At 40.8% G+C, this 17,439-nt stretch overlaps 1 protein-coding gene across 1 annotated transcript in view; it reads left to right on the plus strand.

The window, feature by feature from the left end:
* LOC117510850 (rho guanine nucleotide exchange factor 28-like) overlaps nucleotides 1-17,439 on the plus strand; it is a 153,028-nt gene that overhangs the window by 125,821 nt on the left and 9,768 nt on the right. Inside the window, exons 30-37 of the mRNA XM_034170739.1 lie at nucleotides 927-1,105; nucleotides 4,523-4,620; nucleotides 4,729-4,920; nucleotides 5,233-5,364; nucleotides 5,488-5,621; nucleotides 5,703-5,750; nucleotides 12,733-12,837; nucleotides 16,938-17,090. Of these exons, the coding sequence (XP_034026630.1) occupies nucleotides 927-1,105; nucleotides 4,523-4,620; nucleotides 4,729-4,920; nucleotides 5,233-5,364; nucleotides 5,488-5,621; nucleotides 5,703-5,750; nucleotides 12,733-12,837; nucleotides 16,938-17,090 (1,041 nt within the window). The remainder of the gene's footprint in view (nucleotides 1-926; nucleotides 1,106-4,522; nucleotides 4,621-4,728; nucleotides 4,921-5,232; nucleotides 5,365-5,487; nucleotides 5,622-5,702; nucleotides 5,751-12,732; nucleotides 12,838-16,937; nucleotides 17,091-17,439) is intronic.

Genomic DNA, 17,439 nt, shown 5'->3' on the forward strand with positions numbered 1-17,439 from the left:
CTTTGTGACTGTGGTCCCAGCTCTCTTCAGGTCATTGACCAGGTCCTCCTGTGTAGTTCTGAGCTTTCTCAGAATCATCCTTACCCCACAAAGTGAGATTTTGCATGGAATCCCAGACTGAGTGAGATTGACAGTCATCTTGTGTTTCTTCCACATTCTAATAAATAATCATAACAGTTGTCTTCTATCAAACTGCTTGCCTGTTGTCCTGTTGTCCAGGGGTGGCCAAGTTCGGTCCTCGAGAGCCACCTTCCTGACACTCTTAGTTGTCTGCTCCAACACAACTGAATCCAATGAAAGACTCATTAGCAGACTTTTAATGAGCCTTTCATTGGATTCAGGTGTGTTGGAGCAGGGAGACAACTAAGTGTCAGGAAGGTGGCTCTCGAGGACCGAACTTGGCCACCCCTGCTGTAGTCCATCCCAACCTTGTGCAGGTCTACAGTTTTGTCCCTGGTGTCCTTAGACAGCTCTTTGGTCTTGGCTATGGTGGACAGGTTGGAGTGTGATTGATTGAGTGTGTGAACAGGTGTCTTTTATACAGGTAACAAGTTCAAACAGGTGCAATTAATACAGGTAAAGAGTGTAGAATAAGAGGGCTTCTTAAAGAAAAATTAACAGGTCTGTGTGAGCCAGAATTCTTGCTGGTTGGTAGGGGGTCAAATACTTATTTGCAGCAGTAACATACAAATAAATTATTAAAAAAAATCATACATTATGATTTCCGGATGTGTTTTTTAGATCATGTCTCTCACAGTGGATATGCACCTAAGATGAAAATTTCAGACCCCTCCATGATTTCTAAGTAGGAGAACTTGCAAAACCGCAGGGTGTTCAAATACTTATTTTCCTCACTGTATATATCAGATCAAACCCGTGCACATGTCCAACTTATTTTTCTACATGCACTTCATCCACATTTTCAGGACCAGAAGCCTGCAGTCATTCCTCTGCAGAAACTCATCGTTAGAGAGGTAGCTAATGAAGAGAGGGGGATGTTCCTGATTTCTGCCTCCTCTGTGGGACCAGAGATGTATGAAGTTCTCACTACCACCAGAGAAGAGAGGAATGCATGGATGAGACACATACGTCAAGCTGTAGAGAGGTGTGTGTGCATGTGTGTGTTCTTATTTGTATCCAGTGGTGGGCACAGATAACCAAAAAATTAACTTTGATAACAGATAATCAGATAACTGAAAAGTTATCTTGGATAAAGATAAAACAATAAACCACCCAAAAATGTATCGGAAGTTACAGATAACCGATAACGGATAAATTCCAATATTACCTCTGACACAACTACAACAAATTTAATAGCTTATAATAATATTAAAAACAACAGACCCCAAGAATGAGACCACACTTTTTTTCAACATTTTGCTCCTGCTGGAAGCTCTTGTTTACTACAGCGCTCTCAGCACAGAGGCATTCCGAGAGCAGCCATAAAGCTAACTCTCTATCAATTATGATGCTCCGGTCAGGCGCAGGTCTTGAAAAATAAAGTCATGCTGACTTATGGTTTTGATTGTAAATAACATTAATACTGATAGAATAACTCCATCAATGTCAATTATGTCATTTGTACAAAGTTAAAATATAACATATATCTTTTAATGTTGAATAATGCACTAATTCTGAGGTTTTGTAACAAACAGACAGATCGCAAAGGATTCTGGGTAAAAGTGCCTCTGCTAAACACTGGCTGAGTCTTTTTGGAGCGAGGCGGAGGGGAAGGAGAAGGGCTACAAATCCCTCTGTTTGGAGGGGTAGGAGGAGCTTACTGCTGTCTCTGAAAAAACAAACATGGTGCCGAAAGAGCCGCACAAATTTCATTACAAATTACGCTGTTTAGAAAGTTATAACTTGCCAAAAAACTTTACAGGCAGTTGTCTATGACAGCAACGTGTATGCTGCTGGATGCATGTTGCGTATGTTGTCGTTCTGAAGAATATCGTAACCTCGCTCGTGCGCTGCGTTATAATGCATATACACACACGAACGATACGATAACACACTTTTATATCTCACAACGGAGAAAATCATGATAAAGGATAAGCATGTTAATTTGTATGTTCATAAATCTTTGGATAATATCAATCCCTGCTGTTGGATTTCAAGGTCTGTAACGTGTGTGTATTTTGTAAACAAACGGAGCCCTGAACACACTCATCTAATAAGCTTTCAGGCAGAAAATGAAAAGTTTCATCAATAGGAATAAGTTGGAAAATATATACACACATGTATATGTGTAACACATAACCTGACATCCTAATAGACTGATATTATTTGTCAAGGAAATTTCTAAAGGAAATAAGGCTGGATGCAAAAAATTGGAGAATTTGAAAAAGAAATAAGGTTGTAATTCCATTAAAAAAGTGAAACTTGTATAATGTATACATTCATTGCACACAAAAAAAAAAGCCATCTGCAAAGCCAAAAAGTTGATTTGACAATCATCTGACATAACCGGGGTCAAAATAAATAGAACACTGCTATCTACTGGTTCCCACACGCTTAGTGAACACTACTGACTAGTAGATGGCAGTAGAGGCCTTGAAAACAAAATTCCAGATACAGTAATCCCTGTCTGCTACATTTAAAATGAAATGTTTTTTTTTGTTTTGGGGTTGTTTCTCCTTTGTCTGCAGAGGATTGAGATGCTTTTTATACAAGCGGCTCTCTTCTGTTTGAAGGAAGATAATTGGTCCGATAATGGTTTTTAAAGTTATCTAAAAAGATAATCCGATAAAGAAAACATTATCGTCGATAATTATCTGTTATCAGATTATCGGAAGTGTGCCCACCATTGTTTGTATCTAACCTTGTCTGTTTCAGTTTGTGTGTGCATGTGACTTCACGTTAAGATGCCTATTCATTTACTTAGCAGGGACAATGCACAATACATTTATCCATCCATCCATCCATTTTCTTCTGCGACCCAATACATTTATTGCAGCAGATATCGCTAAAAGCTCATATTCATCCACAGTCCTTGGATACAGTAGCCACCAATGAACTGCCAATTACAGCAGTACTAATAAAAATAACTTAAATGGATTACAGACTAAAGATATACAAAACATCAGTGGAAAAGACTCCACAGTAAGAGAATTACTACTCAATTAATAACTACTCCAAATCGGAGCATGACATATCAGGCAACATACTAATTTCCCACTCGGGAGGACAGCAGTGGCAGTCTCCACATGACTAAACAAACATTTTATACAAAACATCAAGAGCCACTGAGAGTTTCAACAAATTCAAACCACGTCAGAGCGTCAACACCATAAAAACACAGACAGTTTATAGTCTACATAAAATTACATTCAGAGTCTCGTCCCTCAATGATTACAGACCTGATTGTGCTTCAACCATGTCTTTAAACTAACATTAAAATGTTGTAATGTTTTATACTCGCTAATGTTCACTGGTAAAGAGGTTCACATTTCAGCTCCCTCTCTGAGAAACAGTTTTTCCCAAAGCTTGTGGACCCAAATTTAGTGCAGTGCAGTTCCCCCTAGAAGAAGCTCTTGTTGACCTCGACTCAGGTTCACCATTGTTTAAGGTTATGGTGCCAAAGTCTGGATGATCTTAAACATTAAACCAACACTGGCCATACGCAAAGTTATCAAATGTCAACAAATTGTGCTTTTGAATTATATGACAGTAATGTTGAGAGGTTTTTTTTAATCCATAATTTCCAGTGATTGCTGTTAGTGGTTGCATAAATGTATTATTTACCTGAGACCAAATTGTGACAAAGTTGGTTGCATAAATGCGTTATTTACCTGAGACCAAATTGTGACAAAGTATGAAAATTGTGACAAAATCATTGCATGTATGAACAGTTTTGCTGCACCTACACAGGAAATTTTGCTGAGTAAAATTGACTCTGCTGGGATAGCATTTGATCCCATTCCAAATAGAGTGAATTATACTCTATCATCAACTCAAAACAGTGTAAATCACCTCTTATGAGTAAAACCACTTGCATTGAACAGATGGTGTCGCAGACTGAACGGTCTTCCATCAACCCCGCCTTCACTGCACTTACATCATCAGTCACAGTTCACTGATAACGACCTTGTTTCTGCTTAAAACTGCACTCCAGTCATCATCTGTCTCAGCGACAGATATCTGAAGATTTTGTACAACAGTCCTGTCCGCATAAATTCAGCATTATTCCATAATAACAGACAGAGGAAGCGATCAGAGCGGCATGGCTGCACAAGCTATTAGCTGATGCGTTCAATGCGCGTCACCGTTTAAAGCCTCGTTTCTGCTTAAAACTGACTTTAGAATGATTCAAGAGGTTATACCTTGTCATCTGATGGTTAATAATCACATTAATCCATGTGATTGCTTTGGGTGGAGAGACTCTGTCACACGTGCGGCTGGGCTCCAGCATGACACATACACAGTGGAGGCAGGACAGAGCAACGTTTAGGGGGCGGACTGGGGGGTGGGGTGGGGGGGATGACCCCATGTTTACTGTTTGTGTTTGTATTGTACATGGTAGTTGTCCTGAGGAGGAAGAGGAAGAGGAGAGGAGTTCCGAGTCAGAGGAGGCGAAAAAAGTTGCAGAAGCAAGAATTCAGAAGATTCAAAAGTTCCATGGTAAGAAAATAGTTCAGTTTGCTCTCATGCCATTACCTGAAGCATTGATAATTGTTATGAAAAAAGTGCTATTTCAGACCCACGCACTTTGTCTTTGGTTTGGTGTAGAGACTCTGCTGGGTCAGGACCGGCGTATCTGCGGAAGCCTGGAGGAGAAGCTGCAGCTCTATGCGGAGCTTACTGAGCTGACTCTCCACTCACCAGAACCTGTGCCACATCGCCATCTGCTGGTGCAGCCAGTTGCTGACAGCGACATACATCAGCCGGCCTCCACGCTGCTTACAGCTGCCTTGAGAGAAGGTGAAGAAGACACTGCCAGTGTCCATATTAAAAGTGTATATGAAAAACACTGTATCAAACAGCTGAAGTGGCTGTTTCATCCAGTGTATATGGAAGGAAATATTGCTGCAGTACTGTATTGTAACAACTAGAAGCCCATTATGTTGACTTTCACATTGAATTTGTAACATGGAATGAAACAGAGAATGCATTGACTTAACTAAAGCGATTACCTAAAATATGCTTAGGTAATGATCATGCTGGGATTTGGAAAGCAGGTTTGCTGACACGGCAGGGTGACTATCGACTGACAGATGTTTACTTTTACTGCAGCGGAGAATCTGATCAGTATTCTGCAGGCACGCGATGGTCTTTCTGTACAAAGCCGGAGCTCTTCTTTGGGAGGACCAGAGTGCTGCAGCTATAACAGTCATGGGAGCAGCACGCAGGAGTCGCCTTCTGAACGTGAGCCGGAGTTGTGTAGCGTAAAATTGAATGCAGTTTTGTAGAGCTTTTCCTTCATTTTTGGAATGCTGTCTGTGCACTACCGATGTAACACATGGTTTGTCTTTGTGCTTTGTCCAGCAGCAGATTATCTGAGCGCACTCAGTATGAGCTCCACCTCTCTTGGCTCTGATACTGAGGTGACTGGGATGGATGGAGTTTTGTGGGGTTCTGCTGTGGAGGTGAAGAGTGGGGAAACCAAAGGGACACTGTTAAAGGTTGAAGTGTCGTACTTTCCCTATGACAAATTGTTTGTTGGTGGTATTGTCATTTCCATATAATGACACAGTCTTCTGTAGGTGGCAGAGAGTGTGCAGAATCTGACTCAGCTTCTCTACAGTCTGCAGGTGAGAAATGACAACACAAACAAAAAAACCCTCTGTGTCATGTATTAAACAGCATTCATTCATTGTCTATACATGCTTATTCCAGTTAAGGGTCACAGTGGGCTGGAGCCTATCACAGTCATCATTGGGCAAGAGGTGGGGTACACCCCGGACAGGCTACCAGTCTGTCACAGGGCCACATAGAGACAGACACTCATGCCTATGGTCAGTTTAAAGTTTCCTATACATGTACCTACCATGCATGTCTTTGAGAGTGGGAGGATGCCAAGGCACCTGGAGGACACCCATGCAAACACAGGGAGTACTGTATATGCAAAGTGATTCCAGGACATACCTGCTAAGTCAACAGTGCTAACCACTAACCCACTGTGCCACCCGTATTAAAAACATGTAATCCACACAGATTGAGTCAGAGGCGCATGCGCATGCAATGACCCGTCAGATAGTTTGGCGTCTCGTGTTTTAATGTGTTGGTTGTTTTTACTTTGTTTGTATGTTGTTTTTATACTCCTCGTGGAGTTCTGTTAAACAGTGTGGCTAAAATGAACCTTCTGTGCCCTACGGTGTGGCTTTGGGTTCTGTTTTTCCTGCTTGCTCTGAATGACAGCTGGACTGTCAGTGGAGACAGGCTGCAGTACGGCAGAAATGAGCTGCTTCGACTTAAATATATGATGCCGGCTGGCATGTCAGATATCGGGGCACAGATTCCTGATCATATATTTAAATTGCCTCACACAAGAACTGGTGGCGAAAAACAGCGGGAGAGAAGCCGAAGGAAGCGGGGAAAGAGAGGTGTGCGGTTACGCGTGAGGAAGCTGAGACTCAACTGGGGCCCCCTGCCTTCGATGATTCTGGGGAACCCCCAGTCCTTCTGCCATAAAATGGATGAACTTCAGGGAAACATCAGTTTTCTGAAGGATTTTAAAGACTGTGGGATTCTGACATTTACAGAATCATGGCTCACTGAACGTGATCGGGATGCAGACCTGCTTATTGACGGCTTCAGTGCACCATTCTGTTCTGAGACGCAGAGGTGACAGGTAAATCACAGGGAGGCGGTGTCTGTCTCTATGTACTTTCATCCTAAATCTGTGACTGTAAGAGAGCACATTTGCACCCCAGATGTTGAACTTTTATGTGTATCATTGCATCCTTTCTACCTGCCCCGTGAGTTCCCGCTACTGTTTATTACAACAGTTTACTTACATCCGAAAGCAAACGCCTCTTCTGCTTGCAGTGTCTCCATGATGTGGTGTAGAAACTGCAATCTGTCTCACCTGATGCACCAATCTTTTTACTGGGTGATTTCAACCATGTCTCCCTTAAAAAGACACTACCTGACTTTTATCAATATGTAACCTGTCCAACCAGACGGGATAAAATTATTGATCTTTGTTATGGGTCCATCAAGGAGGCATATAAATCTCTCTCTCAATGCCCCACCTGGGTTCGGGGATCACAACTGTGTGCATCTCCTCCTTACATATAGAACTGTGTTAAAAAGGGAAAGGACTATATGCGAGACATTAAGTACTGGACAGAGGAGGCTGTGCTTTGCCTGCAGGACTGCTATGACTGCAGTGATTGGGACATGTTCAAAGAAGTTTGCAGTGACCATCTTGATGAACTTGCTGACATAGTTTCTTCATACGCCGCCTTTTGAAGGGATATGATCATTCCCTGTAGGCATGTAAAAATGTTTCCCAATAATAAGCCGTGGGTCACAAGGTCAGTTAAGGCTTGTATACAGGCCAAGAGACTTACTTTTAAACATGGATCAGCCTCTGAGCGGCACACAGCCACTAAGGAGGTGAAAATTGGGATTTTAAAAGCAAAACAGGACTATAAAATGAAGCTGGAGAACAAGATGACAATGAATAACCTTGGATCTGCTTGGTCAAGCATGAAAGCCATTGCAGACCTCCAGCACTCTAAAGCCAGCAGGACCATCTCTTTTGATGGCTTCCACTCTAATTTTGAATTTACAAATGCTCTTAACTGTTTTTATGCTTTGATGTTTTTAATTTTAGCCAGGAAATACAGGAAGTGAGTCATAAAGTGTGTGACAATCAGCACTTTTTTATTTCCCAGAAGGATGTTGAAAAATCCTTCTGTTTCCTCAAACCAAGCAAAAGCTGTGGTTCTGATATTTGTGGCCATTTGCTGAAATCATGTGGGAAAGTGCTGAGCTCTATTTTCAGTACATTTTTATTCAGTCTTTAAAGATGCAGCATGTATCAAGAGTTTGGAAGGATGATGTTGTTATCCCTGTGCCATAAATCAGTTCTCCCAAGACCCTCAGTGATTTCAGACCAATCGCACTAACATCGATTGTAATGAAATATTTTGAGAAACTTGTAAGATCTGAAATTTTGAAGACAACAGAACATGACCTTGATCCCATGCAGTTTGCTTATAGACCCAACAGAGGAGTAGAAGATGTCACAGTCACTTTATTAAATTTGCTTTTTAAACATCTGGAGGGGAAAGGAACACATGCAAGACTTTTATTTATTGATTTTTCATCTGCTTTTAACACAGTCCAGCCACATGTGTTAGCCTTGAGGCTTTTACAACATTTTAAAGTAAGTAACAATCTGGTGGGCTGGATTTAGAATTTTTTAACTGACAGGACACAGAGAGTGAGAGTGAACGGAACTGTTTCAGGTCAGGTTACATCCTCCACTGGTTCCCCACCAGGATGTGTGCTCTCTCCACTTTTGTTCATCCTCTATACAAACGTGCCGTAGCAACAGAGAGGATAGAACTATTTTAAAGTATGCAGATGACGCAGTTATTGTCAGCCTGCTGAAAAACAATGATAGGAGTCACGGCCCAGTTGTTATTGATTTCCTTGACTGGTGCAGTAAGTCTTTTCTTGAGATGAACATTTCTAAAACAAAAGACATGATTATTGACTTTCGTAAAAACAGTGCTCCCAGTCAAGAAGCAACAGTTTTAAAAGGTCAGACAGTGGAGTGTGTCAGCAGCACATATAAATATTTTGGAACTGTAGCACCTCGAGATTTGCTTGCCAAATGTAAGGCGCTTTATAAATAAAATTTATTATTATTATAAACTGAACTTTGCGGCAAACGGTGACACTGTGTACAAAAAGGGACGCCAGTGCCTCTATTGTCTGAGAAAACTGTCCACTTTTAATATTGATAGAACCATGCTGACCTTGTTTTATCATGCTTTTATAGAATCAGTTTTATCCTTCTGTCTTGTTTCATGGTTTGGAAGCGTGCCGCTCAAAAACAAAAATTGTTTAAACCAAATTGTGAAATGGTCAAGCCACTTTCTTCAGTGAGTGGGTGCCCCTCTGCACACAGCCCAAACAGCCCAAAAATAAAATAAAAATTCAAAGAAATTGTGATGCAGGTAATTTGTCAGAAGTTACATATAAGGTGATCATGGAGACAAATGCACTTTATTTAGTCTCAAAATTGTCTTTTTATTTATTTATATTTGAGGAGTGAAGGCCATGTGTCAGGCCTCTTTATTGAGTAGTCACTCCTGTGCAGAATAAATGTCAGTCATTTATTCTGCACTTTCTTGTCCTATGCAAATCTTCCATAAATATTACACAATTTATGGTAGCATTACAGAACTCCAGCTCCGCATATAAAATTAATCCCTTCATCAGATTTTATGTGGGTCATAATGTGGAAAAATGACATTGTTGACATTAGGGGTGTCACGGTACAAAGAAGTCACAGTTCTGTTCATACCTCTCAGTTTACACGTTACAGTTTGGTACAAGTTTGGTTTTTGAAAAATTCTTCAAATATTTATACAGTAGCTGTAATCTGTGAACAGCAGAGAGCTGCCATCAGCCACTTTAGCACTGTGAGACTAAATATAAACTTTATTTTTCATGATACACTGTGCCCGAGAATGTGTTTTGAACACAAAATGATAGAAATAATACTTATTAAATGAGAATTTACTTCATTTCGAAAAGCGCCGTTATACGTTTTTACGAGCAAAAAAAAATGAAGTGTGGAGGTGAGATTTCTCCCGAATTAAAAAGTAAAAGCCCCCACATTCATGTCAATTCGTGATGTTGAGTTGACCCCCAAAGTCCACATGACTCACAACTACAGACACAAGGCTGCTGCTTCAGTGATCAGTGAAATTTTCGCATCAGAGATAAATGCGCGCAGCAATTAAACAGCAAGACATAACATACTGACATTTTCTACCCAAGTAAGTAAGTATTTTCCCACTCTAGAACCAAAAACACCGAACGGCTAACTCACCTTTGCTACGTTTTAGAGATTGTTACTTTAAAACTTGCAGGAATGAGTGAGTCAGAAAAAGCGTGCAGACCGCAGACACCGGGATGTTTTGATTCCTCTGCTGATCACAAGGACGGCTGGATCTGGTCGAGGTTGTGGTCGTTTGTAGACAAAACATCAATCTTTCCATTAGTACCAAGTATTAGCTTATTCGTGCTGATTACGAGAAACGGCGGCGCAAAAACTACAGCAGTGATCCGGAACTGGCAATGATCCGGAACTGGGCAAGTGACTGTACACTCTCAGCTACTGACAAGCCAATTTTGAGTTTAAACACCACCAACACTTCTGATAGAATCAAAAGGAATGACAAACCCAAACACAGCTAATGAGTCAGCGCTTCTGTCATTGTGCCCACTGCCATAGGCAAGCATCATTATCCTTCACAGTGTGCAGCGTGCAGCCGTGAGGCAGATGTCTTGAAAAGGAAAGCAGGTTTAACTTATGGTTTCGATTTATAAACCAAATCAATCCGGATAGTTTAACTACATTAATATCAAGTCTGTCATTTGTAAAAAGTGAAAATATAATTTTACAATATAATTTACACAATTACACAAATTATATATACAATTTATAATTTTTTAATTTTACAATAATGCACTAATTCTGAAGTTTTGAATATTGACACACAGATGCCAAACTACATTATGGGAAAGCTGAGCCTCAATTTCAGTTCAATTTATTCACTTTATATAGCGCCAAATCACAACAGAGTCACCTCAATGCGCTTCACACAAAACAATTCAGAAAACAAAACAAAATGAATTAAAAGATTAAAAAGCATAGTAAAAGAGTAAAAAAGTAAAAAGCACAGTAACGTAATATGCCATCCAGTAGATGGGTCAAAATGCATGTGAATGACGCCTGGCTATAACACAACTTAAACAGAATTTTAAATTTTCAGTTTTGCAAATGCCTTTTTTTAACAAATGAAAAAAATTACATGTTTTACAAATACACATTTATTTGTGAAAACCAACACACACGTTAAGATTTGTGTTAAATGAATCAACCAAACAGTAATCGCAGGCTCAGTTCAGTGTACCTATAATGCAGTTTGGCATCTGTGTTAAAACTTCAGAATTAGTGCATCATTTTAAAATTAAAAGATATGTGTTAGATTTTCACTTTGTACAAATAACAGAGTTTACATTAATGTCATTAAACTATCCAAATTAATTTGGTTTATAAATCAAAACCATACGTCAAACCTGCTTTCCTTTTGAGGACTTCAGCCTCACGGCTTGCCCGTTGTATGCTGTAAAGGGTAATGACTTTTTTGTAGCAGCCTGGTGGCTAGGATCTTTCTGCTGGGGTAGAGTTGAGATCAGCTCCTCTTAGCTGCCTCACTGCTGCAAAATACATAGTAGACAGGAGCCAACAGGGTTTATAAATATGTATATTTTTCACTGATACCAACTATGTTAAAAAACGTTAGCAGTGTAAAAGTTACTGGAACTAAATTTATTGGAAGCTAATTGATCCGCTGATGGTTTTTGAACTTAGCTGAAAAGCTAATCTGCTAACAAAAAAGTTAGCTTTGATAATTAGTGGTTAGCGGAACTGTGCCCACCACTACTTTTATTCTCTATTTCAGCTTTAGACAGAGTTTGTACCTTAACTAAACGTACTTTAAATACTTGAAATGGGGGAGGTGATGGTCTAGTGGTTAAGGCGTTGGGCTTGAGACCAGAAGATCCTAGGTTCAAATCCCAGCCTGACTGGAAAATCACTAAGGGCCCTTGGGCAAGGTCTTTAATCCCCTGTTGCTCCTTGTGTGTAGTGAGCGCCTTGTATGGCAGCACCCTGACTTCGGGGTGAATGTGAGGCATTATTTGTAAAGCGCTTTGAGCGTCTGATGCAGATAGAAAAGCGCTATATAAATGCAAAACCGTTTAAAAAAGGAATTTAGTTATCATATTTTTAAAATAACATTATGAAATTAAAGTTCACAGCATCTGGTATTTGTTCCAACAATTAACACTTCTTTTTTCCAGAACAGTCTTTGAGAGTAACTTCAAACCAATAAGTTCAGTTATTATAACCTTCTAAACCAGGAGTTTGCAAAGCATGGAAGAGTGAGCCCCCCCTCAGAGAACAAATGAATACCCCCACCGACACACTTACACACAATTTTAACATCTTCATGTGTTTTTTATTCTTTTACATGTTAAACACATTTTTTGCACCCCCCCCCCCCCCCCCCCCCGAAGAACAGGGGGAGCATGCCCCACAGTTGGAAAACCACTGTTCTAAACAAAATTTGACTCATGCACACGCACTCTTCTGCTAAATAAAAATGAATGCAAATAAGAGTCCTTTACCAGAAACATCACAGGCCTGAGTTGATGCTTGTGAGCACTGAGGTCTAAAACTTAGTGACCCTTTCAATTACGAAGCAAAATAAACTAAAATAATAAAAACCATGTGCACGGTTTACGATGATGACAACACCAACAGTCAGCACACACCCCGGCATGGTGAAATTATACGGCAGTGAAGTTCAGGCTATGCTTTCCAATCAACATAAACAACCCAAGGAATGCTTCCTGGTCTAAGTCCTTTATTGAGCATAGACATATGATGTCTCTTAGTTAATTTTCTCCACTAAAAGTATCTTCAGCAAACTCAAAGAACTGGAGCAGAATCAAATGTCTCTTTTTTCATGCTTGCAGGCTGCTGTGACCCTCCAGGACAGCTGCTATGAAGTGCAGAAACTCCTCCTTCAAGAGGGGGAACAGCCGCAGCTCCGGACCCTCAGTTCCCTTCAGAACAGTCTGGTATTAGTCACGTTATTCATGTCAATTTGAATATTATTACCACAGAGTTGTGTCAGTGTTTTAATTACACTGGGTGAGACTTCCGTTGTCTCATTTGGTGGAAAAATTGTTGAAAAGGTTTAAGGCTGCTGTGTTTCACCTGGCGCAAAGTGGTGTACAGTGCAGATGTCATTCCTAGTTTCCACACGAAGTAGCTGCCATTTTCACCCCCAGCACACATGTTGTCTAAATACCAAAAATACTGATAATATATACAATATATATTTGGGAGTTCTTCTCCCTTTATTATAGTTGCAGGAAACTGCCAAAGACATGCAGCAAAGTTCACCCAGGCCAGGATTCAAACCTGGTGACACTAACTGCAGTCTGCAGCATGTGGTGCACACCTTAACCCCTCAGCTACAAGTGCCACCTGGTGCTAATTTGCTCTGTTGATCTCATCTGTCATGAGAAAACATTTGCAGTAAAAACCTGGTCTAAAGTCCAACAATGTGTAGCACTGTATTTAAAAACTACTAATAAAGACTGCAAAATAAAATGAATAACTGAAAATAATAATAATTTTCATAACTCTGGTTTGAACAACATTGGGACACCACTGTTGTTCCTCCCCACGGCTGGTGCTGTGTGGATGAACAGGGTAAATTCAGTTTTCACAGGGGTTTGGACATTAAACAACGTTTGAATTGAAAACTTATCGAGTAATGCATCATTAACAACGTGTACTTTGATTAAAAAAAAAAAAAATATATATATATATATATACGAGGTCTGTGATAAAAGTAACGGACCTCATTATTTTTTTCAAAAACCATATGGATTTGAATCACGTGTGATTACATCAGACATGCTTGAACCCTCGTGGGCATGCAGGAATTTTTTCACACCTGTCGGTTACGTCATTCGCCTGTGGGCAGTCTTTGAGTGAGGAGTGGCCCACCCTCTCGTCGTTTTTTCATTGTTTAGGAATGGCTCAGACTGCTGCTTTGGTTGATAAAAATATTTTCAAAAACTGTAAGGCACAACTGAGTGGACACCATTCGATAAATTCAGCTGGTTTTCGGTAAAAATTTTAACGGCTGATGAGAGATTTTGGTCTGGTAGTGTTGCTTTAAGGACGGCCCACAGCGCCTGATGGCGATCTGCGCTTCGAGGCAGCAGCGTCTCACCGTTTTAAGTTGAAAACTTCCACATTTCAGGCTCTGTTGACCCAGTAAGTCGTCAGAGAACAGAGAACTTTAAGAAGTCGGCATGAGGAGTTTATTCGGACATTCCATTGTTAACGGACATTTTGTAATGAAAGAACGTGCGGGCAGAGTCGCGTATTGGGCTGGACCCGACCGCGGGGGGTCGCGACAGGAAAAACACCTCCGTTGGAAATCTTAACGGGCAAGTTGGAACATGCCCAAGCTGTTAAACAATTTCTCAGTTACTCACTTGTTGAAAGCCATCAAAAGCCGCCTGAATTTTACAAATGGTTTTCAACACGGAGGTGTTTTTCCTGTCGCGGCGCACACAGATTTGCGCGCACGTCTTTCATTAAAAAATGTCCTTAAACAGTGGAATGTCCGCATAAAGTCCTCATGCCGGCCTCTTCTGAATCTTCTCTGTTCTCTCACGACGTCCTGGGTGAATTAAGCCTTAAATTAGGATGTTTTCAAGTCGAAACAGGCCAATGACGGCGCCTGGAAGCGCTGCACGACGTCCTGCTCTGTGGGAAGTCCTTACACCGACAGAAACACCCCATAATCTCTCATCAGCCGTTAAACTTTTCACCGTAAACCAGCTTAATTTCTCGAATAGTGTCCACTCGGATATTCCTCACAGGTCCAGAAAAAATGTTGATAAAGCAACGCGCGCCGTCCGCAGCGGCTATTTAGACAAAGAGATTCCGACAGGCGGGGTGGAGCACTCCTCACTCAATGCCTGCCCACAGGCGAATGACGTCACCGACACGCGTGAAAAAACTCACGCATGCGCACGAGGGTTCAAGCATGTCTGACGTAAAAACATATGAATCAAATCCATTTATTTTTTGAAAAAAATAAAAAGGACCGCTTTTTTCATCACAGACCTCGTGTGTGTGTGTGTATATATATATATATATATATATATATATATATATATATACTCAACAAAAATATAAACGCAACACTTTTGGTTTTGCTCCCATTTTGTATGAGATGAACTCAAAGATCTAAAACTTTTTCCACATACACAATATCACCATTTCCCTCAAATATTGTTCACAAACCAGTCTAAATCTGTGATAGTGAGCACTTCTCCTTTGCTGAGATAATCCATCCCACCTCACAGGTGTGCCATACCAAGATGCTGATTAGACACCATGATTAGTGCACAGGTGTGCCTTAGACTGTCCACAATAAAAGGCCACTCTGAAAGGTGCAGTTTTGTTTCATGGGGGGGGATACCAGTCAGTATCTGGTGTGACCACCATTTGCCTCATGCAGTACAACACATCTCCTTTGCATCATCCGTGAAGAGAACACCTCTCCAATGTGCCAAACGCCAGCGAATGTGAGCATTTGCCCACTCAAGTCGGTTATGATGACGAACTGGAGTCAGGTCGAGACCCCAATGAAGACGACGTGCATGCAGATGAGCTTCCCTGAGACGGTTTCTGACAGTTTGTGCAGAAATTCTTTGGTTATGCATGAATCCCCGTTCACACTGTTCAGGACAGATGTCAGACAGCGTGTGTGGCGTCGTGTGGGTGAGCGGTTTTCTGATGTCAGTGTTGTGGATCGAGTGGCCCATGGTGGCGGTGGGGTTATGGTATGGGCAGGCGTCTGTTATGGATGAAGAACACAGGTGCATTTTATTGATGGCATTTTGAATGCACAGAGATACCGTGATGAGATCCTGAGGCCCATTGTTGTGCCATACATCCAAGAACATCACCTCATGTTGCAGCAGGATAATGCACAGCCCCATGTTGCAAGGATCTGTACACAATTCTTGGAAGCTGAAAATGTCCCAGTTCTTGCATGGCCGGCATACTCACTGGACATGTCACCCATTGAGCATGTTTGGGATGCTCTGGACCGGCGTGTACCAGTTCCTGCCAATATCCAGCAACTTCGCACAGCCATTGAAGAGGAGTGGACCAACATTCCACAGGCCACAGTTGACAACCGGATCAACTCTATGCGAAGGAGATGTGTTGCACTGCATGAGGCAAATGGTGGTCACACCAGATACTGACTGGTATCCCCCCCCAATAAAACAAAACTGCACCTTTCAGAGTGGCCTTTTATTGTGGACAGTCTAAGGCACACCTGTGCACTAATCATGGTGTCTAATCAGCATCTTGGTATGGCACACCTGTGAGGTGGGATGGATTATCTCAGCAAAGGAGAAGTGCTCACTATCATAGATTTAGACTGGTTTGTGAACAATATTTGAGGGAAATGGTGATATTGTGTATGTGGAAAAAGTGTTGGATCTTTGAGTTCATCTCATACAAAATGGGAGCAAAACCAAAAGTGTTGCATTTATATTTTTGTTGTGTGTGTGTGTGTATGTATGTATGTATGTATGTGTATATATATATATATATATATATATATATATATACACACTTTTCTAACACTAATCACATGCTCTAATGTTAACGGCAGAAAAAGACTGCGCACTCAACCTATGCCAATTTGCACGCTCTCATGCACTGCAGAAATACTCCAGTTAAAACTGACTGAACAGCTTCTTACTTCCCTTAAAAAGTAGCCCAGACCAGGTCTTTGTACTTCATTCATTCAGGATTTTTCGTGTGAGGTGCATCTCCAAGGCCAGTTGACTTTCACTTGCATCCCTTTGATACCACAGCGTTGTGCACCTTACGCTGTATTTTGAAGGGAATGACAGGTGGCACTGAGTGGCTGATATTATCTGACAACAGCACAGCCATAAATAATGAACCAGACAAACACAACCACCTTTGCACTCTGTTTATGTGCCCACAAAGTAGTGACAGAGACATGGATACTTCTCAAATACATTTGCATACTTGGTTTTCGACCATCCACCATAAATACCCTCAAGATATGACAGGACTCTAAAAGTTTTCCTTTGTCTTGCAGGAGCAAGAAAGGCAGAGGAGTGCTGATAAGGCAGAAAAGAAGAGTTCAGAGAGGAAAAAGGAAGAGGTGGATGAAGTGCAGAAACTTTATGTCAAGTTGAAACAAGAGCAGCAGCGTTTTGATAAAGAGTGTTTGTCCAAGGAGAAACAACAGGTAAATCTCATTACTTTTTATATAATTTTGTCATGAAAAAAATCTTTAAATGGTTTTGGAATGCGTCATTGGTATGCTATAAGTGATGATGTTATGGGTGCATGACGACCTCCTGTACACGGATTTCCATCAAATTACATTTACCACATCATAATTTTACTGGTGTAAATGAAGTCCAAGACATATTCAGTGACTTGCAAATGTTCATGTATCCATCCTCTAACCAGTCGAAAGAAAACTGGCTGTAAAAGTGATGATTTACTTAAGTTATACTAAAGGGTGCCATTACTTATTCAAACCATAATTTTCACTGTGATATTTTATTTAATTTAGATGGAAGTTGTAGGTA

This window comes from Thalassophryne amazonica, chromosome 5, assembly GCF_902500255.1.
Source record: "Thalassophryne amazonica chromosome 5, fThaAma1.1, whole genome shotgun sequence".
Taxonomy (NCBI): domain Eukaryota; kingdom Metazoa; phylum Chordata; class Actinopteri; order Batrachoidiformes; family Batrachoididae; genus Thalassophryne; species Thalassophryne amazonica.